Source organism: Phyllopteryx taeniolatus, chromosome 20 (genome assembly GCF_024500385.1).
Source record: "Phyllopteryx taeniolatus isolate TA_2022b chromosome 20, UOR_Ptae_1.2, whole genome shotgun sequence".
NCBI classification, from domain to species: Eukaryota; Metazoa; Chordata; class Actinopteri; order Syngnathiformes; family Syngnathidae; genus Phyllopteryx; species Phyllopteryx taeniolatus.
The window spans coordinates 13,410,406-13,438,177 of NC_084521.1; the positions used below are offsets into that span (position 1 = coordinate 13,410,406).

Below are 27,772 nucleotides of genomic sequence, written 5' to 3' on the forward strand. Positions count from 1 at the left end.
CTTGTATGTCTCTTACTGGTAAGTATCCTGTGCAGATGATAAGGGTTTACGATGAGGCAAGGTAATTAATTTTACATTGTTTCCTGTGTGAAAAGCAATTCTGAAACTAAAGCAATGTGGATGTCAACCAGTCATAGAGCAGGCTGTTCCTTTTTGAGTTTCCACTCTATATAAGATACCTTTATGTTGTTCACAGTAGATGCCTCACTTTAAAAATATTTTTAATAGTTCCCCAGCAATGAAATCACATTACATGCTGGTTTAGCAGATTCTCTCGTGTTTACCTCCGGAGGAAGTTTCGCCTTAAACCACTACCTAGAAATAGATTTCTTCTCCGATAATGCTTGTGAATGCTGACAAGCTAAAATAGCAACGAAAGTATTGGTGCCTATGAATTGCAGCACATCATGCAGCCCCCGATACAATGTAAATCCGATTCCTTGTAAGTGGCACAGTGCTGACCTTTACTGACTCGCTGTTTGTTTTCTCATGGAAAAAAAAATATTACTAATTCAAAGCCACAAGCCCACAGCCTCAGCTGATGAGGTGAAGGGTTATAAATACTAATTAGACCTGGAACAGTAATTCATATACAATGGAAAGAAAATAATTATAAATGTTGACATGCAGTGCTTGAAAAATGTATTACAACAAAACACTGTAAGGTTTATGCCACAACTATTTCGATGATTAGAAATATTTTGTACTTTATAGTTATTGGCTGCATTTTTGCTGCGTTCTTGAAAAGATGTCCAAAGTTTTAAAACTCTGAAATTGAAAGTCCACATTAAAACACTTTGTGCTGCATTTACGCTTCCTCATTTTTAGGAAAGGTGATCTGATAAATTTGCTCCAAAAATAAGTTTTCATTTTAAATGTGAATGACAAATATTTGATGACAACTTTCATTTGATCTCTCTCACTCTAGAAAAATACAAAACAATTAAAAAAAATAAGGCAATACAAACATGTAAGGCTTTTCCACCAATATTTATTTTGGTAGGTCAAAACGAAGGATGCTTGATACCACTTTTTTTTTCACACCGATACCAGTACAAGTATTCACATTTGATTTCTCACCAATACCGAGTACTGATACCACTAATACTGTTGATACATAAAATATCAATCAACACAGAGAATTTTTTTTCTCCTGATGCACATAATGATTCGCCAATGCGTCAGACCACTGCAGTGTAGCGCCAAGTACTGGTGAAGAAGACTTAATGTCTTTTTTTTTTTTTTTTTTTTTAAAGACTGTTTAGAACAGGCTGACAAAAATATTTTACTATTGCAAATATTGTATTTTTAATGATATGGAAGCTCAATCAAATGCAAGTTGACCTACATTTTTTTGATACCTTAGGTATGTTTTATATACTTTAATTATATATAATTTAGTTAGATCAATAAATATATTACTTTTTGATTTTTAAAAAATTGGGGGTGGGGTTTTCATTAGTAAGCCAACTGAAATTTAAATAAGTGATGGATTACATTAGATAGTACATTTTTACAAAAGTTTCCAGCAAAAGTGTGGGGAGAGTTGTGTTGTGCGCGCGCGTGCGCGCCTCCGAGTAAGAGGAGGCGGGTCCGGCTTGGCTTGCGTCAACTGTAGGGGTGCCCCCCTGCCCCTGATGCCCATATGACAGCACTGCCAAGCAGCAGCGCGGTCTTCTCGCTTGGGCGACTCACCACCGACACTTCGAAGTCCCGCGCGTGTCCGTGGATGCGAACTCGGGACCGGCACACGACGCCAAAGTTGCATCGGTGAAAGTATCGGGAACCTCCAACATGAACGAATCCGTCCCCACTGTGGACCCGCAGTGCAAGGGGGAACCTCCCCTGGCCATGGACATCATCCTCCGTGAGTAGGCTGTTTTTCTAACCCACGAAGGGTCATGTCACCCCATTAAAACATTGTCGCTACTTTATTTGGAATTTTAATACTTTTATGAATCTCTCACCCTTGTATTATTATCCGTCTCCACATTCTGTGCTTTATTCAATAGGAACATTAATTTTACTCATTCTTTTCTTGAATTTTTTGAGGGGCGGGGGACACAAAAAAACCTTGAAGTATTTTTGGGGGAAAAAAATCACTTCGATGACGTACAAACAAAACCACTCATTACATATTAACCCTAGAACCTTGTTGTTTTGTTGACATTTACAATATCACAGAGGTGGGCATTTACATGTCTAACTTTGAATTAAGAATACTGTATTACAAAATACTATATCCTTTTTAATGCCATGGGGAAACAGGGAACAGTTTTAGGTTAATAAGCGTTTATCCCCCCCAACCCCCCCAAAAAAGAACAAATTACAGAATACACTCAAAATCCTGCAATATGGAAAATTATGCAAGATATGAATATCGGAAAGAATAAACAGTGCACTAAATCCGCAATAGGTGAACCACGATATAGCAAGGGAACACTGTATTCCTCGAGGGCAGTTGTGTCCTAATTCCAATTTTGTATTTGTTCCTAGAGAGAAAATCAGCTTTAAGATGCCATGGTTGCCTTTTTATTAAACTAAATGCAATGTATTCACCCACTCAACAAGTGTTTACAATTTAAGAATTCACTGAAATATAAGTTTTCATGCGTAATCTTTCAATAGACCCCAAAATACTAAGGAAAGAACTTGATTGCTGGTTGATGCATCACATCAGTCATTCGTCTTCCGTTCCGCTTACATCACATCATAACGGTCCCATATAGGCATGACATCAGTACAATCTGATTGGATGTAAAGATATGCTCACCTAGTAATGATTGTTCTAAATATGAGTTTTAATCACGAGGAAAAAATCTGATACTTTGAAACCAATGGATGTTTGGGATTAGCGAAATTATACAGTACAAATGACGACGCTCACGTGTGCTCTTATGTTTAGTGTTTAGCTTTTTTTTGCAGAAAAAAAACAGAAACGCAATACAAAAGTCTGTGTTGTTTATTGTTAGATTTCATTATACTAAATGACTGCCCGCGCCCCCACGTATGACGCTGAGTTACGGGCAACAGAATAAAAGCAACGACTCAACCTTTCTTTCTTTTTTTTCTCAAGCATAAATGTGTGTAACATCTCTTAAATGCGCACCAGATGTGTGTTCTTTTACATGGAAGATGGATACAGCACACACATCCAGTCCTGAGAGAAACAATAATAAACATGGTTGAAGATTGTTACTTTTTTTTCTTCACATTTCTCATTTACCAAATTTGATTAGTTCCTGTTCGTCAATGCTGTAAACCTCTTGGATATTGTACTGCAATACAACAGTCCAGATACAAACTATCAGTATTTTAAAAACAAAGTATTATCCCTCCACTAGCCCCAAAATACGTTTGTCACCAGGACCTGCGAAGATTATAATTTTTTTATTTATTCAATTGGTTGTGCGTCAATTCAAGACTCTTAATTGTCCATACATTATGTGTGATTTAAATGGTTGTTTGTCTAAATGTGGCCTGAGATTGACAGGCAATCAGTCCAGGGTGTACCCCACCTCTTGCCCAAAATCAGCTGGGATAGGCGCCAGCTCACCCAGGACTCCAATGAGAAGTGCTGTAGAAAATGGACTGTTGTGTCCTGGCAACTTCGTGGAAGACAGAACCTCTAGATCAGAGGTGGGGAAATCTGTGGGTTAAATGTTTTTTAGTACTTTTTATAACAGTTCCGCAGCACGGTGAATGCCAGTTAGAGGTTTGCAGTTCGAATCTCAGCCCCGGCACTCCTGTGTGAAGTTTACTTGTTCTGTCTGTGCTTGCGCAGGTTTTTATACCAAAAACATGCATGTTAGGTTAATTGAAGACTGAATCGTCCATTGGTGTCAATGTGATTGCGAATGTTTTTTTTTTTCTGTGTAGCAATTGCCTGGCGACCGGGCCAGATCCTAAGAGGAAAGGAAGAGTAGAAGAGGCAAGTGTGGTGGACCAGGAAGTAGCAGTGATTAGTACGGGGGAAGTTAGAAAGGCACTCGAGGATGAAAAATGGAACGGTCCTGATGACAAACTGTACTTGTGGAAGTATGGAAGCATTTAGAAGATCTGGCTGTGGAGTTTTTGACCAGGTTGTTTAACAGAATTCTAGCGGGTGAGAAGATGCCACAGGAATGGAGGAAAAGTGTGCTGGTGCCCATTTTTAAGAACAAGAGGGATATGCAGAGTTGTGGAAACTATAAAGGAATAAAGTTGATGATCACAGAATTGAATTATGAGAAGGAATAGTGGAGGCTAGACTCAGGACAGAAGTGAGTATTTTCATTTTCTCAAGAACATATCCAGAGTGAAGGCTTGCATGTGCCAAGCAGACCAGGAGAAGCTTATCCATGCTTTTATCTCCAGTAGACTTGACTATTGTAATGGTCTTCTGACTGGACTCCCCAAAAGGAACAACAGGAGGCGGGGTACACCCTGAACTGGTTGCCAGCCAATCGCAGGGCACACAAACAAACAACCATTCGCACTCACATTCGCACCTACGGGCAATTTAGAGTCTTCGATCAAGCTACCATGCATGTTTTTGGGATGTGGGAGGAAACCGGAGTGCCCGGAGAAAACCCACGCAGGCACGGGGAGAACATGCAAACTCCACTCAGGCGGGGCCGGGGATTGAACCCCGATCCTCAGAACTGTGAGGCAGACGCTCTAACCAGTCACTCGCCGTGCCGCCGAGATCTACACACTCAGGTCAAATAGTGGAGAACAGAATCCAAAGCAAACATGATGAAGCAGCATTTAGCTATTATGCTGCACACAAATGGAATACGTTTCCAACAGAAGTGATGTCAGCCCCAAGTGTGAATGTTTTTAAGTCCAGGTTAAAAACACTTCTTTTTTTTCTCATGCCTTTCTTGCAGGCTACACTGTTTTAATTGTATTTTTATTTTCCTCTTTGATTTAAATGTTTGTAAGCTGTTTTTTTAAACGTTTTTAATGATGTCAAGCACATCGAGTTACCTTGTGTATGAAATGCATTATATAAAGAAAGTTGCTTTGGTATGCTTTATTTGCCTTGAGGGTGTTGATAGAGAAGTACAGAGAAGATCAGAAGGAGCTACGTTGTGTCTTTATAGATCTAGAGAAAGCCTATGACAGTATACCCAGAGAGGAACTGTGTTACTGCATGCGGAAGTCTGGAGTGGCAGAGAAGTATGTTAGAATAATACAGGACATGTACATGGTGCAGCAGAACAATGCTGAGGTGTGCTGTAGTTGTGACAGATGAGTTTAAGTTGGCGGTAGGACTGCATCAGGGAACAGCCCTAAGCCCCTGCCTGTTCACAGTGGTGATGGATAGGCTGACAGATGAGGTTAGATTGAAATCCCCGTGGACCATAATGTACTCAGATGACATTGTGATCTGCAGTGAAAGCAGGATGCAGGTGGAGGAACAGTTAGAAAGGTGGAGGCAGACACTGGAAAGGAGAGGAATGGAGATTTGCCCAAGTAAAACAGAATATATGTGCATGAATGAGAGAGAGTGGTGGGGGAAGAGTGAGGCTACAGGGAGAAGAGTTAGAGTTTACATAACAGTCCAGAGCAAATGTGAGTGTAGAAAGGTGAAGAAACAGGTCCAAGCAGGTGGGGACGGGTGCAGGAAGGTGTCAGGTGTGTTGTGTAACAAGAGTCTCTGCTAGGATGAACTTTATAAAACAGTGGTGAGGCCAGGGATTAGAGAAGAGACAACAGGGAAGCAGAGCTGGAGGTAGCTCATTAGAGGGACAACCAAGGTTAGATGTTTTGGAGACAAAGTTAAGAGAGAGCAGACTTTGATGGTTTGGACACATCCAGAGGAGAGATACTGAGTATATTGGTAGACGGATGATGAGGATGGAGCTGCCAGGCAAGAGAGTTAGAGGAAGACCAAAGAGAAGGTTGAAAGATGTAGTGAGGGAAGACACGTGGGCAGTTGGTGTTAGAGAGGAGGATGCAGAAGATAGGTTTACATGGAAAAGGACGACCTACTGGCAACTTTGAACGGGGAAAACAAGATGTTTGGTACAAACACAAAACTGCTTATCACCAAAAGAACACTTTATGTACAGTGAAGCATGGTAGAGGTAGCCTCATGGTGTAGACCTGATTTCCATTGTACTGTATTCTTTTTTTTATTCATGTCCCAACTTAATTGGAATTGGGGTTTGTAATTGTGTTTCTGATGTAAAGATGGTTAATGAGTCGTCTTGTTTTTCCACAGAGTTTGACCTCTTCTCCATCATCTTGTACTCTGTCCTCACCTTCATGGCAACCACGTCCATGCTGATCTTCCTTGAGGAGTGTGTTTATATTTATAAGAAAGTGCCAGCCAATAAGAAGAGCACCATCATATGGGTGACTGGAGCAGCACCGGTAAGAATTATGCATTAGGGCAGATGGTGGTGTGGTGAAAAAAATGCTTAAGACTATTTTCTTTTCAATACACTTTTTTTTTTTTTTTTTTTTTTTTGTCTTTTGTGGTGCAGTGCCTCTTCCTCTGCCCTTCGTTGCCAATGAAACCGTACCAGTTTTTAGTGCCAAAGCAACAAATTGATAAATCCAAAATGGTCTAAAAAGTCTAACATGGCACAGGAAAACAAAGCAAGTAATTTTTTTGCATCCATTTGGTAACAATGATAAATAATACTTAATTTATTGTATTGCTCATAGTTTGCATGTTCTCCATGCTCTCTGGGTTCCTCCTACATCCCCAAATCATGCATCTTAGGTTAACTAAAGACTGTTTTTCCCATAGGTATGAATATAAATGCACATGTGAATGTGCCTGTAAATATTCTCATTCATCCAGGACATGTCATTCTCTGGGCATTGAATCAATCGCAGCTGGACTCTGCTGGCCGTCTTAGAAGATGTTTTCGCCTCTCGTTCGAGCAAGCTTCATCGGTTCATGCAACAAGGCTTAGTTAGGACAGACTAGCCTGAGTTGGTTTGCAGAAACTCAACTACTTATGCTCAAAGTTGGAGGCACGTGCCAAAACCACAGCTGGTTTCACTCTTTTGGAATGCAAATAGGACAGCCATTAGGACGCCTGGCAGAGAGGCCACTGTCTGTCAACAAGCATCGTTAGGTGGAAACTCCCTCATTAATATTCCATTTAGTTGGTAAGGGGTAGTGGAGCTGCTTAGTGGCAAAGAGGCGGTGTTTTTGTGTTATTTGTTGGAGGAAAATGATTGTTTTTTTTTTTTTAAATGGATGAAAGGTGGTATTGTATGTGGAAGATAGCCGGTGTCGTAAGCCACTTCCTCTGTTAAGGAATGGTCTTTCCACCTTCACATGTAGCTAGCCTCTCTCACTCCTCTTTCAAACCTTATTCCTTCTTCCTTATCCAGAATATGCTCATTTTTGCTCTCAAAAGGGTGCTGTTTCTCTTGGAGTTGCAGGTAGACAGCTGAGTTTTGACCTGAGGAGTTTGCCCGCGTCTTGGTCTCCTCAATGTAACTATCTGTGCATTCTTCACTGCAATCGCTTTTCTGGGTATGGACTGTCTGGTCTTTGGGCTGTACCAGCCTTTTTTCTGAGGGTGTTACGAGGCTTGAAGTATACCGGAATGTTGTATTGGTTGAAAATCCTTCTGAGTTTCTTAGACAGACCTGAGACATACAGAATGACAATATTGTTGCATCTGTCACTCTTTTCTTTCTCGTCCACCTTGCTCTTGTCCCTTCTGGAATTAGATACAGTTTTCCCAAATGACCAGCTGGCGTAACCACAGGTTTTGGGGGCAATACTCACGTGTCTATTCTCTTTCTCTTTGGCCTGTGTCCACAGTTGGAATGTTATCAACTCTGTGTTGTAGGGTACAGATAAAGCCCAGTTTGTGTTCCAGAGGGTGGGGGAGGCCCCTGTCATCTCCAATGTGGACATCACAGTCCAAAAAAGGCAACTTACTGTCTTTGACATCCACGTGTGACCATGATGTTGTTGTCCATTGAGTGAAGGCTTGTACTTCTTGGCTTTTGATATGTAACCCATGAGTCATCCACATATTGTATCTGTACCAATGACTTGGAGTCGTTCCCTTAAAGGAGTTGAGCGCAAGCTCTGCTTTCCATGTCCTCCATGTACAGGTTTGCTGGATTGGGGGATACTGGGGAGCCCATAGCACAACCATGTTTTTGTCTGTAAAATGTTCCCTTGAATCGAAAATACATGGTTTTCAGACAAAGTTCCAGCAAGTGACAAATCTGTTCAAGGTTAGGTGTGGATCTGTCCTGGAGGCTGTGATCAAGCAGTAACCGTTGCCTCACAGTTTTCCATTGTATCTTATTCCAACCCAGAATGTGGTGTTTGTTTGTTCTCTATTTTTCTGTGGGTTTTCACAAGGGTCTTCGGGTGTTAGGTTAGGTTAATTTGAATACTCGAACTTGTCTATGAATAGTTGGCAGTCTATATGTTCCCTGTGATTGACTTGCGACATCTCCAGGGAGTAGCCTACTTCTTGCTCAAAGTCAGCTCGGATAGGCTCCGGTTCACCTGTGACTGCCACTCCCACTAGCCAAAGTTGACTTACAATTTCATTATAACATGCTGCGAATTTTGCACATCGCTGTTGTGACACTTCTACATTATTCGAGCACTGGCTGTTTTCCATACTGTTGTTTATTACTACTGGCCACTTATGTTTGTGAACTCTCTGCACCATTTGCACAATCGTTACGGTACCAGATCATTGCACTATTAATCACTTTAAAGTGCTCTAAATTGCTTGAGGACTGCATCTTTTGCAAAATGCCATTATATCTGCATCACCACACTATTGGTACACTTTCATTGCTTCATGACTCTTCGTACTTGTGTTTCTTATGTCCTAAATGTATATTTTGTCATAGTGGCTGTTTGTTGTCATACTCAAGTGGCTCCAACTCCCGGAAAAAAATTCCTTGTATGTCTTGTAACATACTTGGCTGATTCTGATTTGGCGATTTGGGTTTTGATCGGGAGAAATGTATGTCACAACGACGACACCCATTAACTAATGTTTGACGTTGTCCCCACCACCGCCTACCTCCAACGGAGACGAATGTATGACAATTGTGAAAAACCTAGCTGAGCATCCCACCTCCACTGATGATTGTATTTCGATTGGGAAAAGGTTTGCTCAGCCCCCAACATGCTGCAGTTGGTTCTGATAGAACAAAAATGAAAATTTCCCTCTCTCTTCCTGTGTGTATTATTTTTTAAGGTGATCGGCACCATGTCCTGTCTGGGAATGTGGATCCCCCGAGCCACCATGTTTACTGATATGACCTCGGCATGGTGAGTGTGTCTTCTTTTAATCACTTTCAGCCTCTTCCCCTCCACTCCCCGGCATCACCGTTTCATTACAGCTACTTTGCCATCGTGGTATTCAAGTTCCTCATCCTGATGATAGAAGAGGTGGGCGGCGACGAGGCGTTCCTGCGGCGGGGGGCGAGACACAAATTGAAGATCAGCACAGGGCCGTGCTGCTGCTGCTGCCTCTGTCTGCCGTATGCAGCCATCACACGGTAAACGCTCCACTGACTGATGCACTATGGACAGTGATCGAGTGCTTGGCGTGGCCGCCTCGCAGTTCAGAGGTTCGGTGCTCAAGTTTCAGCCGTGACCTTCCTGTGTGAAGTTAGTTTGTATGTTTTCCCCGTGCTTGTGTGGGTCTTCTTCGGGTAGTCCGGATTCCTCCCGAATCCCAAAAACATACTGTACATGTTAGGTTTATTGAAGACAACATTTAGAAAAAAGAGTGAATGTGAGTGTGAATGATGCTTTTTCTATATGTGCCCTGCCATTGGCTGGCGACCAGCCCAGGCTGTCCCCCACCTTTCGGCCAAAATCAGATGGGATATCATCGGGCTACAGCCGCGACCCTAATGAGTGATATAGAAAGTGATAAAGAAAATAGATGGCTGGATGGTCACCCAGTGCTCAGCAGCAAGTGTTGTTGTGTGTGCGTGCGTGCATTAGTGTTGTGCAATCCCGTTATCATAAATAGAACTAATTGAAACCTCGTGCTGCTAGAATGACACGCAGACCCATACAACTTCCACATGTGCACGTGAGACGCTATGGAGGTTTTTTTATTTTTTATTTGGGGAATGGGGGGAGGCTGTTTGAATGTTACATAAAATGGGGAGATCCTCTGCACGTACTGTACTTGGAAGGCAGGTTAAACACACTCCTGGCCATTCAACTCTCCCGAGTGCAGGTGGCACTTTTAGCCACGAAGTTAAAAGTCCACATACTATTTTTTTTCACATAGTGGCAATGGCAAAGACAAATAGCTCCTGATGCAACTTGTTTGGATACACTGAAAGCAATGTTAATGGTGGGAGGCGGAGATGGGAGATATTCCACACACACACATTGTTTTAATATTGTTGTGTACAACATTGGGGAATTGAATTACAGAAGTTTCCTCTGTTGCAGGCGTTGTCTTTTCCTGCTCAAACTTGGCTCTTTTCAATTTGCTGTGCTCAAGGTCGTCTTCACCATCCTCTCCATCGTCCTGTGGACCAACGGAACCTTTGACCTGGCGGATGTGAGTCGATCGCTTTGATGCCTGTACTGATTACTGACTAGAAACAAACAAGATTTGCACTACGACTCGTACAGTTTCGCATTACGTTTACAACTCCGCCCCCCCCCGTGACTCACACCAGCCACTGGAACAACATTATAGCTACTTTAGTTTAGGGAGTGTAAATACGTTCACTTGATTTGTATTGGTCTCAGAAATATGATATTAGGTATATGCACAGTCTAATACAATATAATATGTACTTCCCAAAGACAAGGATACATATAATATGCATATTAATAATTACTTTAATAATGTTTAATGTTGTATGTTTAATAATTTATTATTGTGCTTTCCAGCAGTGTGGTACCGCAATGAATCATACTGAAAGGTGTTTTTAATATTTCACCACTCTTATGTTTCTCCCAACCAAATATACTACTACCACTACTCTTACGATAATAATAATGATAATAATAATAATAATAGATTGTACACAGTTTGGGTTGCTGCATTCTTTCTATGTCAAATTATAAATGCAAAAGATTTTTAGAATATTCTCAGGGCATTGAATCAATCGCAACTGGACCGTTGTGGTTGTCTTAGAAGACAATAATTTTGCCTCCGACAAATAACACAAAGACACAGCCTCTTGGCCGTTAGGCAGCTCCATTACCACTTTACAAATGAAGGGAATATTAATGAGGTAGTTTCCACCGAACGACTCTTATTGACGGACAGTGGCCTCTCTGCCAGCCATCTTCATGACTGTCCTTTTTTTTTGTGTGTGTTCGGAAAGAATGGTACCATACGTGGTTTGGGGCGTGCCCTGAACTTGGAGCATAAATAGTTGAGTTTTTCTTTGTCTGTCCGAACTAATCCTTGTTGCATGAACTGATCAAGCCTGCTCGGATGCGAGGCGAAATGTCTTATGAAACAACCAGAACAGTGTCGTTGCGATCGAGTCAATGCCCTGAGAATGAAATGACTTTGCTAAATGAGATTATGCACACGCATAATCAGAATATAAAAAAATCTGAACCAATATTAACTAAACATTATCTAGTTATCCAATTACTAGTAACCATTAACTACCTAATTCACTATTAATTAACTAATATTACTCTATAAAACTTGTTTCCTTGTGATTCCGACTCACGGTTGCCTGCCGCGCATACACCCGCTCCCTTCACTTACTAAGTTATCCAAAAATCTTTGTGCCCAGTGCTTTTGTTTGGAAACGTTTCAGTGGAATTTGTGTTGTTGCTCATGTGTTCTCTGCCTGTTTTGTCCTGTCTTGTCCTTGCTGACTCTCCCGACGTGCGACTGATTCAGTTGAACATCACAGGATCTGCGATATGGATCAATCCCTTTGTGGGCATCCTGACGATCATCGCCCTGTGGCCCGTGGCCATCACCTTCATGCACCTCAGGGCCACCTTGCGCACCTTAAAGATCATCCCCAAATACGCCATGTACCAGGTAGGACTCGAGGAGAGGCTCCACACCTCATGACCTCACAATGGGATTGTCAGGTCCAACAAGCATTTACATGCTTGCAGCTCGTGCTGATCCTTAGCCAGCTTCAGTCTGCCATCATCAACATCTTGGCTTTGAATGGAACAATCGCCTGCGCACCGCCATTCTCTTCCGCAGCCAGAGGATACAGTGAGTCATCATCCATCAGTCCTTACATTTATTTGCACCACCAACAATGACTGTTTTTTTGTCATGCCAACCCCCCCTTGATTTGAATCATTTACTCATTAAAACTTTGACGTCTCCACAGTGATGAGTCAGCAGCTACTGATCCTGGAGATGTTCATCATCACGTTGGTAACACGTCTGCTATATCGTCGACTCTACGACCCGCTGCCCGAGGAGGAGTATGACGACGAGAACACCAAAATGGTTCCTTTGCAGAAGGCTGTATGAGTCAGTCTTAATTGCTTGTATGTGTTTGCGTCCTTATGTTTGTGTGCAGTTCAAAAGGAGATTACGGGATGTTCAATTGACTGAGCAGACTCCTTGGTTGCACAAACTTTATGGGGTGTCATAACTTTTGCTGCCAATTCTTCTCTGGTTCTTACCGTCATAAAACCATGAGAAGTTGGGCAAGAGCCTTTTAGCACAGCAACGACGTATTTGAAATGTAAGAGACAATTCTTTCTTCAATTTACAACTTTGAAAAGGGAGTGAATAGTTAAAAGATTTTTTTATTATGATAAATCTGTACTAACTGGCAAATGATTTCAAATTATTATTATAATTTTTTTTAAACAGTTCGGTTTTACCTCATGTTCCCTAGAATAATATGATATGACTTTCAGTGTTTCTTTCATGTAAGTGTCGTCATAGAAATGTACAGGAAACAGATTTTATTTACAGTGCACAGTAAATACTTGTCCTTTAGGAGACGCTATTGCATAAATGATGATGAACATTTTTAATATATCTTTTAGTGTGTTGCTTTACCGGCATTCTGGAAATGCACAAGACAAGTACATGACATTCCAAAGACAATCTGATTCCCTGTTGTTGTTTTTTTTCTACTGCTTACCTGCTAATGTTTTTCCACTAGATGGCAGTAAAAAGCAAATTCTGACGTTTGACGGTAATACAATAAAAATAGTAGAGACTATATGTATGATTATTATAAATTAAAACATGGTAACAAACGAATCAAGTCCTATTATATTTACAATGTTTTGCTATTCCGTGGGTAGTCGTAGCCATGAGAACATTACTGACATATATTTAGGCGATTAATATTAAATGATATTGCTATTGTCCAGTAGTATTACTACTAATTCCTTACGTCAATTGCTTAAACCAATGGTTTTAGCGTACCGGCAGGAACTACCAAGTGAGGTTGACTCGTGACTTTGCAACGTGCTGTCCGACCGCTTGACTAGACCGGAAACGTGACTGCATATTTTATAAATAAATTCAACTTTTGGTTTTACAATATTTAGAAAAAGGTACCTAAACAATTACCATTAGGTTTCAAATAATTTTAAAACCACCATGTTGATTGTGTAGCCCAATTCTATTGTTTTCATTTGTTTCCCCTTTTTAAAATGAAATGTTTTTCTATAAAATGGCATTTATAATGTACAGTCGCTGTACATTACACATTTGGAGTTTGATTAAGAATCTTTGCGCCCTAAGTAAAACCATAAATGGTCATTTTATATCAGACGCGGACGTCTACACTCCAGATTTATTTTGAAAAACCTAATGACAAGTCGCAGTGGGAGACTCGAACTTGACACTCACTTGACAGGTCTGAATTAATGAACAACATTGTAGATACAGGAAGAGCAATTGTAGAATTATTGCTCCAATATATGCCATAAACCCGCATGGACAAGAAGCCTTCGCCTCGCTCCATGTCCTCCGGGCCGAGACCGATGTCTTCGCCGCCGAGACGCAACCGTCGACACCGAGCGTCCGATTGTCAACATTACCGGGAATGAATGGCGGTGCGTCAGCGTTAACGCGTCAAAATGAGGCTTTTAATGTCTCTGTTGAAGAACTCCAACCCCAAAGTGGAGTATTATTCCAGGTTCTCGCCGTCTCCGCTCTCCATTAAGCAGTTTTTGGATTTCGGTAAGTGGTATCAGGTGGTAATTGTGTCAGTGCTTCTTATTTCCTGTGTTGTTATTGTTTGCTCTGTGAAACTGCTCATGGTGCTGCAGTTTAGGAGAAGCTCCAGCAAATGTTCCTGTCCAATGTGTTCGCCATAATGTGGGACTTCATGTTGTGACTGCATTGTTCATGGTTCCGCATGGCAGCTCTGTGTTTCTTATGTAAACATGCAGCAATATAAGTAGTCTTGAAACGCTACAAATATTTAAAGTGGACCAATATTCTGACACAATGTAGCCATGTAAAATATAAAATATAATGTAATTAAATTCATTATAATAAGTATAATTAAATAAATATTATTGTATAATATGTTATAAATATATATTATAATAATAATTAGTAATATTTGATGTTAAATTAAGTATATATAAGTATAATATAATTATTCTAATTATATAATTATATCACTAATGAGATGCAAGATGCACGAGCAGTTCAAATGTAAAAATGCATTTACAGAGTTAATAATGCAGATTACGCCGTATAAGGAAGCACTATTTTGTTTTATTTTATTTTAAGGCAGTCCTTTTCAAGCCTTTTACACCAAAGTACCCCCTAAAAAATGCAAAGCGCTTTAAGTACCATCTTCATGGCCAACATTAAAATACAGTAGCTTAGTAGATCTAAGTGTTCATGAAAATTATATTATTGCAAGTCACTGTAACATTGTGCACAGTTTGAACATTAACACTGCGCTTAACTATAGGAAAATTGTACTGACAAGTTAAACACAACTGAGCTGTACTTGGGCAGTGATTCTTTCGCGTACCGCTACAGTGAGCCCACGTACCACTAGTGGTACTAGTACCACACTTTTAGAATCACTGTATTTTCAAAGCATATTCTATTGCATTGTGCATAACGATGCTCCATACATCTATTACAATATTATTGTTATGATAACCCATGTATTAGATCTTATTAGAGGTGCAGGTGTACCTAATGGTGTGGTCGCTAAGTGCATATATTTTGAAAACGTACTGTCTATATTCAGATTGAATGTAAAGCGGGATCAATACCAAAGCAGATTGTTTCAATTATGGTCAAATTCATAAAAAAAATCCACAAATATTTAAGTATAAACAATATTCTGGTTGGTCGAGCCTTACACTATTACAGTCATATAAAATACATGCACATGCCAGCATATAAACAATGTGTACAAAATGCAAAGAAAAGGAATGTGTTGTGTTACATAAATAAGTTTACAAAAATATCCAAATCATTTACAAGGATAATTTTTGCGCGGACAGTTTGTTAGTAATATTTATATAAATGTGACTATTTTTTAGGGTTACATTCGGGAACTTTTCATTTTATTTTACAGTATATTTGACAGAATATTTCATCCAGCCTTTGTGTTGGATCTCATTAGATCTCTAGGTGTACCTGCTGGTGTGTTTGGTGAGTTAGTATTATATTTGTAAGTTTGACGGCGTGTATTCTGATGTATACGGTATATAAATATAAACACCAACGCAGATTGCCCCTTCAATTTTGATGAAATTCATCAAGACTAACTCCATGTTACCAAATGTGTTTTCTTTCCTTTCCTGTTTTTTTTTTCTTCTTCTCTCAAAATGCTGAGACTTGAGGCTTGAAAGTTGAGAAAACAGTTACTGTATTAACTGCAACATGCAAGCAGTTCTCTAAGCTTTCCCTTAATCCATGTGCGATTACAAGCGGTCGTTTGCGTTATGTCATTTCTTCTCACTGCTGTATGGGAAGGAGGCTGTGCAGCGTTTGTGCGCCAATCTTCTCGGTCGCGCCGCGGGACAGCATTTGTTGTTTTATGATCAACAAGCCACATCCTCTCCGTCATTCTGCTGAATCCGAGGAAGCTGAGTAGAAGGAACTTTTGTTCTACGGTATAATCCTCTTTCTCACATATTTTTGTGTGCTTCTTAAGTTGCACACTGCATTACCAGAACCAATGTTTACATCACAGCCTTTTAAAAGTGAGACATTTGCAGAGATTGAGCTTTCCGAAAGCATATAACCTACACATGACCCCACAACCCACCACACGGAGTGGTCTAACAAGACTTGCGGTTTCCTCAGAGACTCCACAAAGTTAATTCAAGTCTGATGGGTCTTGGCTTCAAGCTCCTAAAAAGCTCCCTCTGTGAATTATTGTCTTGCTTTTGATTTGGCAAATAATTGATAGTGGGTTAATGATAAAACACAGTGGAAATTAGCTCTTGTCAATACAAGGGTTGAAAACAACTGTTACTAATATGTGCCTTATTGACAGGCAAATCTAGAATCTGAGCTTTAGTTGTGCCCCTCCCCTACTCAGAATGTCTGGCATGCAGTACATTGCAATTTGCAAAACAAACACGATAAAACGAGAGATATTCGAACATATTTTGCAAATTAATCATAAAATGCATCCTAATTGGTAAACTCACCAAAGATATTTTAGGGGCGCTAAGAGGAAATTTAGCTATCCCTAAAAAGGGTCTAAATACGCCAATCCGTACTGATATATACCGAGTCACTCTTACTCATGAGACGTGACAATCAACCTTACAAAAAATCTATGATGTTTACAGTTTTCTTACTCAAAAATGTTTAAATGTAAAATACTAGTAAGTGTTTGCTTAAGTTGTCTGCACGGGCTGGGAATGATAAAATAAACATCTACGCTAATGTTGGCTTACCCTGTTGCTGCGCATTACCGCAATTTAATAAAACTAAGACAAAGTAAAACGACTCACCTTTTCAAAAGGCTCATAATGTACCGAGCAGCCATATCCTGTTCTACATCACACAGTAAGTTACATTTCTGGTTCTATGGTTATCATTATGGTCTGTAATGATATGTCCGGATGAATGCATTTTTAACAAATGGGCTTTTGATTGGTCGTCAGGATTTATGTATAAAGGCGAACAGATTGATAATGAACATCACAACAATGTATTAATCCAGATCAAGCCTATTTCCGTATGTCCACCTTTTGTTACAGGTAGGGAGAATGCATGTGAGAAAACATCGTACATGTTCCTACGTAAGGAGCTGCCGGTGCGTCTGGCCAACACCATGCGAGAGGTCAACCTGCTGCCCGATAAGCTACTCAGCCAGCCGTCCATCCGTCTTGTTCAAAAATGGTGAAATTACATTTATGTGCAAAATGTACAAAGGTTCAATAAATGGCCTCTTTTGAAATACAATGTCTGCTTGTAATATTAGTTGTGCTGAGTTATTAATTACTCCTGCGTTGTTGTTTTTTTTTTTAGTTTTTAACTGTTTGAAATAGATAAAATTTTCAATGGAGAGCTGGAAGTACATTGAGTAAAATTGTATGCATTTTGCAACCACTTGATAAGGTGTCTGATAACAGTTGCCCTTTGCCTTTTGTGTGTTTTATCAGGTACATGCAGAGCTTCGTGGAGCTGCTGGATTATGAGAACCGAAAGCCAGAGGATCCTCATGCTCTGAACGAGTGAGTGATGCATTTGAAAACAATGCTAGGTTAATTGAACATGCTAAATTTGCGTGAATGGTTGTTTGTCTATATGTGCCCTGCGCTCAATTAGCTCGGGTGTACCCCACATCTCGTACAAAGTCCGCTGCGATAGGCTCCAGCTCAACTGTGACCCTGAACAGGATAAGCGGTAGAAAATGAATGAATGGACGGAGGTGTTTCCCAAGGCTTTTGTCCATACAGTGTATACATGCCGGCTGTGCAAGTATTGTGTATTTTTACAATAACAATGGCCATGTGATAAACAGCCATCCGTGGCTAATACTAGCACACAGAAATTTGGATAAGGCAGCCCGTTTGGAACACCAGTTTCCAAGAATTGCTCCATCATTTCCCCTTGTTGGGTCTCTTTTCAGTTTTGAAGCCTTTTAACACCTCCTAAATTCTCTCTGCGTTGCGCCAAAGCTTCCTGGAGCTGTTGATCGAGATCCGAAACCGTCACAACGATGTGGTTCCGACCATGGCACAGGGCGTCATCGAGTACAAGGAGAAGTTTGGTTTCAACCCCTCCGTCAGCAGCAACGTCCAGTATTTTCTCGACCGCTTTTACACCAACCGCATCTCCTTCCGCATGCTCATCAATCAGCATAGTGAGTCTTAATGGATTTGTATGGATGTTATCGGCTTGTTTGTGTATGGCTAACTTGAATCCCTGTCCAGGTCTCCTGTTCGGTAACGACACCAACCCGGCTCTTCCCAAGCACATCGGCAGCATTGATCCGACCTGCTGTGTGGCTGAAGTTGTCAGTGGTGAGTTTAAAAGCCTCTAGTGCACCACGGTTACTACAGTTGACGAAAGTTTACAAGCCATTTTCTTTTAAATGCAATGGTTTCTATGGTGGAATTGCATATCAGGTGTTAGAACGCTCTTCACTGCTCCCCTCCTTTGAAGTGTATTTAGTGGTTAGTTGTTATATCTACAAGTAGACGTCCTCTCAATCCAAGATGGTCGACAAACAGCCACACTTGTTAACCACTGCTGGAATATCCTCCCAATCCTTCTATTGGAGGAGAACCCCCCAAAATGCTGATATGCAGGAACATCTAAGGAACAATATTATTTTTGTTTAAAAAGAAATAGTTCAAATAACTAGTAAATTGGGATTACACGTGTCCAATACAGTGGATGTCATGTCATTCGTTAGTATACAGTCATAGCCATGACTGTATTGTCTATTTATAGAAATAATTTTGATAATCTAATTGACCTGTGTCTTCTTATACAGTCATGTCTAAAAACAATGGCATTCCTGGGGCCAATGTTTTTAGCCATGACTGTAGGAGCTCAGTGGTAATGGAGGTGCAGATAGTCAAGATGCACAGGGCGGTCAGTATGATGGGGGAGCTGTGGAAAATGCTCGCATGTAACCTGCCCGGTAACCCACACTCAAGCCTGCAAATAACTGTGGAAAGTCCAAGACAATGACTTTGATGGAGATTTGGCTCCTTTTCTATGAAACTGGAAAATGAATGTCGAGGGAAGAACACTCGTCAATTTCTTCATGTACTGTATTTGTTTCCTGGTGAGCTCATTGATAAGAGGGTGTAAATCACCAACGTTTATGCTCTGCAGCAAGTAAAAGAACAGTGATGAAATGCAGATTTCTCTCAGCAGGTTCAGCGCAGGTTGTCACTGGTCCCGTCTCAAAAAGTAAAAAAGGCAAACAGATGCCGTGATGCTGCATGCACACATGTGCGACAATGCCCTGGATGCGTTGCTTGTTTTCATACAGCCTAGGATTGTTGAACTTAGCATATAAAGTACTTTTAGATTTTCTTGCAAATTCTTTTGACGGTGGCAGCAGCCAGGACACGCATTGTAGAGGTGGAAATATTTTTCTCGTCCTGAATATTTGCTCCCATTGATCTCTGCTAAATGGTTTGTATACATAATACTAATCCACTGCTAGACATCCTGCAGCGAGAATACAAAGCCAAGTGACGCAAGTAGAAGCCAAACACTTTATTTTGTTTAGTCTACTGAGTCATGTTGCCTGTGCTTCATCCATCAGATGCATATGACACGGCCAAAATGCTGTGTGAAAAGTACTACTTGGCTGCTCCTGGGCTCCACATTGAAGAGTTTAACAGTAAGTGATTTCAAGGCTTTTGTGCAATATTGTTATGATTGTTATGGCCCACCTTGGGAGTCTGGACATAATTCCAAAATGACAAGAAAGGTGACGGACAATGGAGTGTTTATGTTAAAAACATGGCAAGATTACTTTTTGCCTCAGTTACCTCTCGCGCACAGGTGTCAAACTCTAGGCCGGCAAAAGCGTGTCGCAATGTTTCCTTTATTTCTGTTCAAAACTAGTTATTCAACATAGAAATATGAGGCGCAGTCAAAATGTAATGAGCCCGATTTCACTTAACCCTATAATAATGGATTTTTGTTTTTTCAATTGGCTTCAATTGCCGTTTGAAGGTTGTTTTTTTAGGGGGGGAAATGTCCATTTTGGAAATGCCACAATTGTTGAATGCCCGTCAGAAGCAGAGAGCTGTGATTGAATTTCTTGGTTTGGAAATGGAGCCACCAGTGGAATATTTTCAAAAGGTTGCAAAATGTGTATAGGGAAGCTGCTATAAGCTACAGCACCGTCAAAAAGTGGGTGTCCAGGATCAAAGGTGAAGAACAAGAGCCTGCTTTGAGTGACCTCCATAATGACCAGCAAAGGAGGTTGTCATCAGTTTCTTTGGCGGGACAACCATATCCCATCCTCCATACTCACCTGATCTGGCACCATCAGGTTTTCACCGTTTTGGAACTTTCAAAGGAGGGGTTAGGGGTCAGCTCTCTATAATGACGAACAAGTTAAGCAAGCTGTAAAAAAAAAAAAAAAAAAGGGTAAATGAGCAACCTACTGAATTTTGCGAGGCTAGGATTTTTGTCCTAATTCATCGATCGACAGTTGGTGTTGAGAAAAAGGGAAATTATATTGAAATCCCCACTTTTTGGGCTTTATGTGTACCTGTACGGTGCCTTTATTGCAGTAAATAAAGCTAGAATAAAATCATGTCATTACTTTTTATTGCAGCCCCTAAGAATACTAACGCAGGGGCAACTTTTAGGGTTCCCAAATGGAACATATTAGATAACAGACAAGAGGAACTGCCTTGCACTCTGGCCACAACGCCTCATGCTGATAAGAAATCAACAATAGTGACAACATTAAAAGCTCTTTGGTGACATCAACCATTATTTGTGTGTGTGTTTGTGTGTGTGTGTGTGTGTGTGTATGCGTGTGTGAACACCCTCCATCGCTTTCTAGTGAAGACCCCCAAAAAGTCCATCCAGGCCGTGTACGTGCCATCTCATCTATTTCACATGCTGTTTGAGCTCTTTAAGGTCAGTAACCTCATAGCTGTCTGAATCGAATTACTCTGCATGTGACACTAATTCTACAAGGACATATTTAATTAACCCTCTCTCTTTTTTTCCCAGAACTCAATGAGAGCCACAGTGGAGCTTCATGAGAACAGCACAGAAGGATTACCACCTGTTAAAGCAAAAGTCACTCTCGGTAAAGAGGATCTGTCCATAAAGGTGAATCAGACACACCCCGACATTGTTCTTATCTCTGTGGTAAAACATAATTTTGCGTGTCTACCAGATCAGTGACAGAGGAGGAGGAGTTCCTCTGAGGAAGATCGACCGCCTTTTCAACTACATGTACTCCACTGCCCCGACGCCCAGCCTGGAGCCAGGCGCAGTCCCGCTGGTACTCTCACACACTTTTAAAATCACATTAGCGTTGACATTTTCGTAACTTTTCTTTCATGAGTTGTGTGCCATGTGGCTAATGAAATAACCTGCTCTCATCTCTACTTTCAGGCCGGTTTTGGCTACGGTTTACCCATTTCCAGGCTCTATGCCCGATACTTCCAGGGGGATCTGAAGCTCTACTCTATGGAGGGTGTGGGCACTGATGCTGTTATCTATCTGAAGGTAAACAGTGGATTTACGCTGCAGGTCTTAAGTGTCCAATTCCAATTTAATGCCTACATCCAATGTTTTTGAGGGTCATTTAGTCCTGAATTTGTAAGTAACACATATCCAATATCACTGTGTGACTGAACACCTGAAACAACTCACTTGTGTACATGCCCACAAGGCACACAAACAACTACAGGTGTGTCAACATCAGGCAGTGGCAACAAAGAAGTAAATATCCATCCATCCATTATCTGAGCCGCTTATCCTCACAAGGGTCACGGGAGCGCTGGAGCATCTATCCCAGCTATCATCGGAGAGGAGGCGGGGTACACCCTGAACTGGTCAAAGACGTCAAGACTAATATATAATACAAATATTAAACATGCTGTTTAGTTAGCCTGTACTGACTCCTACCATCCCATTGGTTTAAATGAAAGCAACCTCTGCATTACTTAATAATTACACTGGGGAACACAATTTTGGTTGAGTTAGGTCTGACAGCTGTTTTTCACAAATTTTTGGGTGCGTAATCCAACACTGATCTCAGTTTTTCTCTATCACGTCAAGTTTTTGAACCATATATCCCTGTTTTCTTAAAAAATAGGAAAAATACTGTACTTAACAGATATGTGCTCGTTTTATAAAACATTTCAAATATTGACATATGATGAAATATGAAAGAAACAGGCATGACTGCAATGTTATTTTAACACCATCACGTTTTACAAAGGATATGCCACAAATCCTCTTAATTCCTACTATGCTAGCTTTCTGTTTGCAGATATTGATAGTACTGACCTATTGGGAGCTGCACAAACCTCTCACCGCACAGTCTCAATCACTGTTGCCACAGTTACCTTGAAAAAGTAACATAGTTACTTTACTGATTACTTGATCTTAAAAGTAACTTAGTTACTTTATTGATTACTGAATTTCAAAAGTAACTAAGTTAGAAAAAGTAACTAGTTACTTTCAGCAGCTGTCAAGTGGCAGGAATATCACTTGTCCACAGTACAAAAAAAAACCATTAGCTTAACCGTACCCATTACTTGGTAATATACGCCACACAAGTTACAGAAAGATGTCATCAACATGAACAAATAACTTAAATATGAGTGTAGTTGAAGCCACATTAAATGAGCAACTTCGTGCGCACTTGACATGCCAAATAGCCACCTAAATATAAACCAGCACACCATTCTCAATACACTTCTTTAAAGACTCTTATTTGATAGATAGACAGACAAGCGGACACAAACAGTAGCAACCCTGCCGATTGTGTGGGGGTCCAGGAAGGCAACTGTGTGTGTGTGTCCGTGCGTGCGTGCGTGTTTGTGTGCATAGTGTACAACGAACCTTAGTATTGTCCTCTTCAGAGAATCTCGAAGTGGTGACTGTATAAATTCAAGTATGCAATCCCTCGTCACCGTCCAGTGGGTTTGCGCCGCTCGGCTGCTTGGGTACACCTGAATTGACTGACTATGTGTGGAAAACGTGCAACACGTCACGTGACGTCCTTGGCCCAGACGGCTCCGTTTATACATATTTAGCCTTTTTTCGATATTGTAGTTAGTCGTTGTGTGCATTTTAGTTATGGATAGTTAAGAATATAGTGTGTTTCGTCTGTTTTATTAGTCATTACTAAAACAAAGGCCTGAAAATTGGTCTACACTTATGGCATGCACCGTGACTGAATCAAAAGTCTTGGTTATTGACTTGCCTCATGTTCCCAAGCACTGTAGTTTGTTAATGATAAATATCTGTTGCCTGAGCATAAATAGCATAGTTTAATATCAAAAGCATATTAAGCTCTGGTTCTCGTGAACAAAAAAGTAACTTTGTTGTACACGTAACCAATTGCCGCACAGTATTCCTCCACATATTTGCAATTGTTTTTTTTTGGAACCTATCCTTCATTGTGCTCAGGCCAAAGCCGTGTCTAATAGGAAGATCTTGCTTTGGTGCCACCCCTTTTCAAGGAACTAAAGTATGTTGTCGTGAGTGGAGGAGCTTCATTTAGACACATCGTCTAATATAAAAGTATTTTGACTACGTCAGGCTCGCAATGACAGGTTTACTGTCCCCTCAAAATAACTCAACATGCAGCCATGTCTCAACCGCTAACAACAAAAGTGAGTACACCCCAAATGGAAAATGTTCAAATTGGGGAAAAAAGACTTCACTTTTCAAAGCTACCATAAAAATAAAGCCTTATTCAAAATAAACAGCCCTTATTAAAAATAAACAATAAATAAACACCCCTAGCCACTATTACAGGAAATACTGTAAGTGTACAAGTAATCCCTTGCTACAGTATATCGCGGTTCGGTTATTGCGGAGTGCATTGCAAATTTTTGACCACTGTAGTGCAGTAACACCCCTGGTTCTTTGGTTCACTTAGTATTGCTGAGTATTTGACTATAATGTGGCAGCAGTGACTTACTGAGCAGTTTTAACTCACACAATTGGTAAGCCACCAAGTTTCATAGTAATGCAATGAATGCGACCAGAATGCCAATGTTGAACACATACAGTAAGCTACAGTGACAGTTTCATGAATTAAAGTCACAAATACCAACCTAGCAGCCCATTCCGTATCGTTAATGCACACACTCATAACCATATGGAACAAATGCAAGTAAAGAGCAACGTTAAGCTTGATTTTCTACAACCTGTAGTTAAAAAGAGCACCACACAGAATTCTGGGAAGCTTCAGCAAGCACCATGATGCTTTGCGCTGCCGACAACGCAGAGACCATCACTATGCGACACATTGCCTAATGGCTCGGCATGGGTTGACGTTCATGTCACTCAAGCAGAGCACGCACAGCTTTTAAAGGCATGTGCTTGTGTACTGTAGAGTGTGTGGAGGGTGACATCAAGTGGACAAATAAATACCTGCACCTCCCTAACGTATCGCATACTGCCATTGAAATGCATATATGAAGCTTTCAAATTATAGTAATAATACAGCAAGTAATTGGTCGCTACTTTGCAGATTTCATCTTTTGCTTGGGTTTTCTGAAATGTAACACCCCTGTGATAGAGAAGGGATTACTGTATTTCTCTTGTATGTCACACTACTTGTGTGGTCTCGTCTGTGTGAAGGCCCTGTCAAGTGAGTCCTTTGAGAGGCTTCCCGTCTTCAACAAGTCAGCGTGGCGACACTACACCACCAGCCCCGAAGCGGACGACTGGAGCAACCCCAGCAAGGAGCCGCGTGATGCCAGCAAGTCCAAATACAAGACCGGCAGATAACTCGGCACACTCCTTCAAAAATTACCAGTTTAGCATCACACTGTCTTTATATCGTACTGGCAAATATAGAGGACATCCAGCAAAGTCTCTCTTCTGTAACTCCATTTATTAATAACCGGTGACGCCTGGTCAAATGTTCTTGTGTTTCGTGTGCTGCTTAGCCTACCTCAGCTTTGCACATAGCTCCCTGTGCCTCAGTGAGTCATCAGTATCTCTTCATCGTTCAAAGGGCGTTTTCGCTTCTTCTCGCACACCCTGGCTTCGAGTTTCAGTGGCGTCATCCTTTCTTTGAGAGCTACGTTTGACTGGACACACAAGAAGGTCAGTGGGGTGGTAGTAGTAGAGTCTTGTTTCAGCCCGTGAGCAAAGTCATAAATCAGCAAATACAGGATTCTGCTTCACCAATACACAACGGTAAAGCCTTACTACTGAATTTTATGGTGGATGTTTTAGGTCTAGAGTCCCTCATCGTCCTTTTGCAATTTTGGTAGATTAGTCATGTGCCAATCTTGCTCTGTATGGCCATTTCCATCCATCCATTTTCTACCGCTTATCTGATGTCGGGTCGCGGGGGCAGTAGCTTTAGCAGGGACGCCCAGACTTCCCTCGAGGTCAGCAGTGCACCATCCCCAATATACACAGTGTTGATGGTGCACTGCTTCCCCCACCTGAGACGCTGGATAGTGGACCAGAATTTCCTCGAAGACGTCCGGAAGTCTTTCTCCATGGCCTCACCGAACTCCTCCCATGCCCGAGTTTTTGCTTCAGCGACCACCAAAGCTGCATTCCGCTTGACCAGCCGGTACCCGTCAGCTGCCTCAGGAGTCCCACAGGCCAAAAAGGCCCGATAGGACTCCTTCTTCAGCTTGAAGGCACAACGGGTCGGGGATTGCCGCCACGACAGGCACCGACCACCTTACGGCCACAGCTCTGGTCGGCCGCCTCGGCAATGGAGGCGCGGAACATGGTCCATGGTCGGACTCGATGTCCCCAGCCTCCCCCGGAACATGAGCAAAGTTCTGTACTGAAACTCCTTCTGACAGGGGATTCCACCATACGTTCCCAGCAGACCCTCACAATACATTTGTGCCTGCCACGTCGGACCGGCATCTTCCCCCACCATCGGAGGGGGAAGATGCCGGTGGTGGTCCGTTGACAGCTCCGCCCCTCTCTTCACGTGAGTGTCCAGGACATGCCGCAAATCCGATGACACGACCACAAAGTCGATCATCGAACTGCGATCTAGGGTGTCCTGGTGCCAAGTGCACGTATGGACACCCTTATGCTTGAACATGGTGTTCGTTCTGGACAATCCGTGATGAGCACAGAAGTCCAATAACAGAACACCGCTCGTGTTCTGATCGTGGGGGCCGTTCCTCCCAATCACGCCCTTCCAGGTCTCACTGTCGTTGCCCACGTGCGCATTGAAGTCCCCCAGCAGAACGATGGAGTCCCCAGCGGGAGCGCTCTCCAGCACCCCCTCCAAAGACTCTGAACTGCTGTTTGGTGCATAGGCACAAACAACAGTCAGGACCCGTCCCCCCACCCGAAGGCAGAGGTAGGCTACCCTCTCGTCCACCGGGGTGATCCCCAACGTACAGGCGCCGAGCCGGGGAGCAATAAGTATACCCACACCTGCTCGGCGCCTCTCACCGTGGGCAACTCCAGAGTGGAAGAGAGTCCAACCCCTCTTGTACTCCAGAGCCAGCTTCTCTAGTCGGGGATCGGATCACCAAGGTCTCCGCCTTGGGCCGCTGCCCAGCTCGCACTGCACCCGCCCCCTATAGCCCCTCCCACAGGTGGTGAGCCCAAGGGAAGGGGGACCCACGTTACCCTTTCGGGCTATGCCCGGCCGGGCCCCATGGGTGTAGGCCCCACCTCCAGGTCTGGCTCCAGAAGGGGGCCCCGGTGACCCCCGTCCGGGAAAAGGAAACCTGAGTCAATTTTTTGTCGTCATCATAAGGAGTCTTTGAACCGTGCTTCGTCTGGTCCCTCACCTAAGACCTGTTTGCCATGGGTGACCCTGCCAGGGGCATGAAGCCCCAGACAACTTAGCTCCTAGGATCATTGGGACACACAAACCCCTCCACCACGATAAGGTGACGGCTCAAGTAGGGGCAAATCTAAAAGACCAAAAGGTGGAATAACAAAACAAGGAAATTGAAATGTGCAGGTGGATACAGAGTAGCCAGCATCCTAACAGTGGATCTGGTCAGGAATCTAAGTTGAACATAATGTGCTTTTTCTTTTATTAGTGGGAGTGAAAATGAGAAGGTGGAGAAAAAGCACCAGCAAATTGGTTTTATGTTGTATGTAGGAGCAAACACACCACCAGTAAACATTTGTTTTCAGCTTTGGACTGCTGTATTGTTTTTCCTTTAACTATTTTTATTCAGAAGAAACTCAATTGTCTTAATCAGGCAGCACGCCAGGGCTGAAGGCTTTGAAGGCAGCAGATGCAAATACAGCATCTACTCAAATCAAACACAGTACAAAAGAGTGCATTTTACTAACCTTACACTTAATTCTACTTGAATAAGAGTATAATCAACTATGAAGATTTCTAATGCAAAGTTTTATTATAATGGAAGATTGAAAGTGGTTAAAAGAACAAATGTAGAGTTTGTGATATGAAGGCCAGTTTAAGCCTTACTTCCAATTGTTATTTCATCTGATCCTTGGATGTTTAACATGAAATCCAGTGTGTATAAATATGAATAATGTATTTGTTGCTTATGTATGCAGCCAGTGTGGGAGTGATGGTTCATCTCACAGCTTCAAATTATGTATTTATATGCATGAAATGTGATTGTGGCCCCATGCAGACATGCAATCACAAACCAAAAAGCCAGTGATTGAGCAAAGATGTGATTCAGCATAAGATTAATTCACTTTTTGTCAAACATGACAATAAAAAAAACAGATGTTGT

At 41.7% G+C, this 27,772-nt stretch overlaps 2 protein-coding genes across 3 annotated transcripts; both read left to right on the top strand.

Moving 5' to 3' along the window:
• Positions 1-1,629: 1,629 nt before the first annotated feature.
• On the top strand, positions 1,630-13,295 carry slc51a (solute carrier family 51 member A). Of its 2 annotated transcripts, none has more exons than XM_061758177.1 (8): positions 1,630-1,867; positions 6,212-6,363; positions 9,195-9,268; positions 9,340-9,498; positions 10,415-10,526; positions 11,841-11,987; positions 12,068-12,173; positions 12,295-13,295. In XM_061758177.1, the coding sequence occupies exons 1-8, from the start codon at positions 1,795-1,797 to the stop codon at positions 12,438-12,440; spliced, it is 969 nt and encodes a 322-aa protein (XP_061614161.1). In that variant the 5' UTR covers positions 1,630-1,794; the 3' UTR covers positions 12,441-13,295. The 2 variants fall into 2 exon arrangements, with proteins under 2 accessions (XP_061614161.1, XP_061614162.1); XM_061758178.1 differs by lacking the exon at positions 1,630-1,867 and adding an exon at positions 1,903-3,639.
• A 411-nt stretch (positions 13,296-13,706) lies between these two features.
• pdk3a (pyruvate dehydrogenase kinase, isozyme 3a) lies at positions 13,707-27,771 on the top strand. Its single transcript, XM_061758171.1, has 11 exons — positions 13,707-14,117; positions 17,129-17,270; positions 17,534-17,605; positions 18,053-18,237; positions 18,308-18,397; positions 19,660-19,737; positions 20,920-20,996; positions 21,093-21,194; positions 21,262-21,369; positions 21,483-21,596; positions 24,693-27,771. The coding sequence occupies exons 1-11, from the start codon at positions 14,015-14,017 to the stop codon at positions 24,840-24,842; spliced, it is 1,221 nt and encodes a 406-aa protein (XP_061614155.1). The 5' UTR covers positions 13,707-14,014; the 3' UTR covers positions 24,843-27,771.
• Position 27,772: the final 1 nt, after the last annotated feature.

Bases quoted from the DNA above. Each gene is read 5' to 3' on its own strand.
- slc51a (XM_061758177.1), top strand. From the start codon at position 1,795: ATGAACGAATCCGTCCCCACTGTGGACCCGCAGTGCAAGGGGGAACCT. The intron at 9,269-9,339 runs GTGAGTGTGTCT...GTTTCATTACAG, and splicing joins ACTGATATGACCTCGGCATG to CTACTTTGCCATCGTGGTAT. The intron at 9,499-10,414 runs GTAAACGCTCCA...CCTCTGTTGCAG, and splicing joins CCGTATGCAGCCATCACACG to GCGTTGTCTTTTCCTGCTCA.
- pdk3a (XM_061758171.1), top strand. From the start codon at position 14,015: ATGAGGCTTTTAATGTCTCTGTTGAAGAACTCCAACCCCAAAGTGGAG. The intron at 17,606-18,052 runs GTGAGTGATGCA...GTTGCGCCAAAG, and splicing joins GATCCTCATGCTCTGAACGA to CTTCCTGGAGCTGTTGATCG. The intron at 21,370-21,482 runs GTACTCTCACAC...CTCTACTTTCAG, and splicing joins AGCCAGGCGCAGTCCCGCTG to GCCGGTTTTGGCTACGGTTT.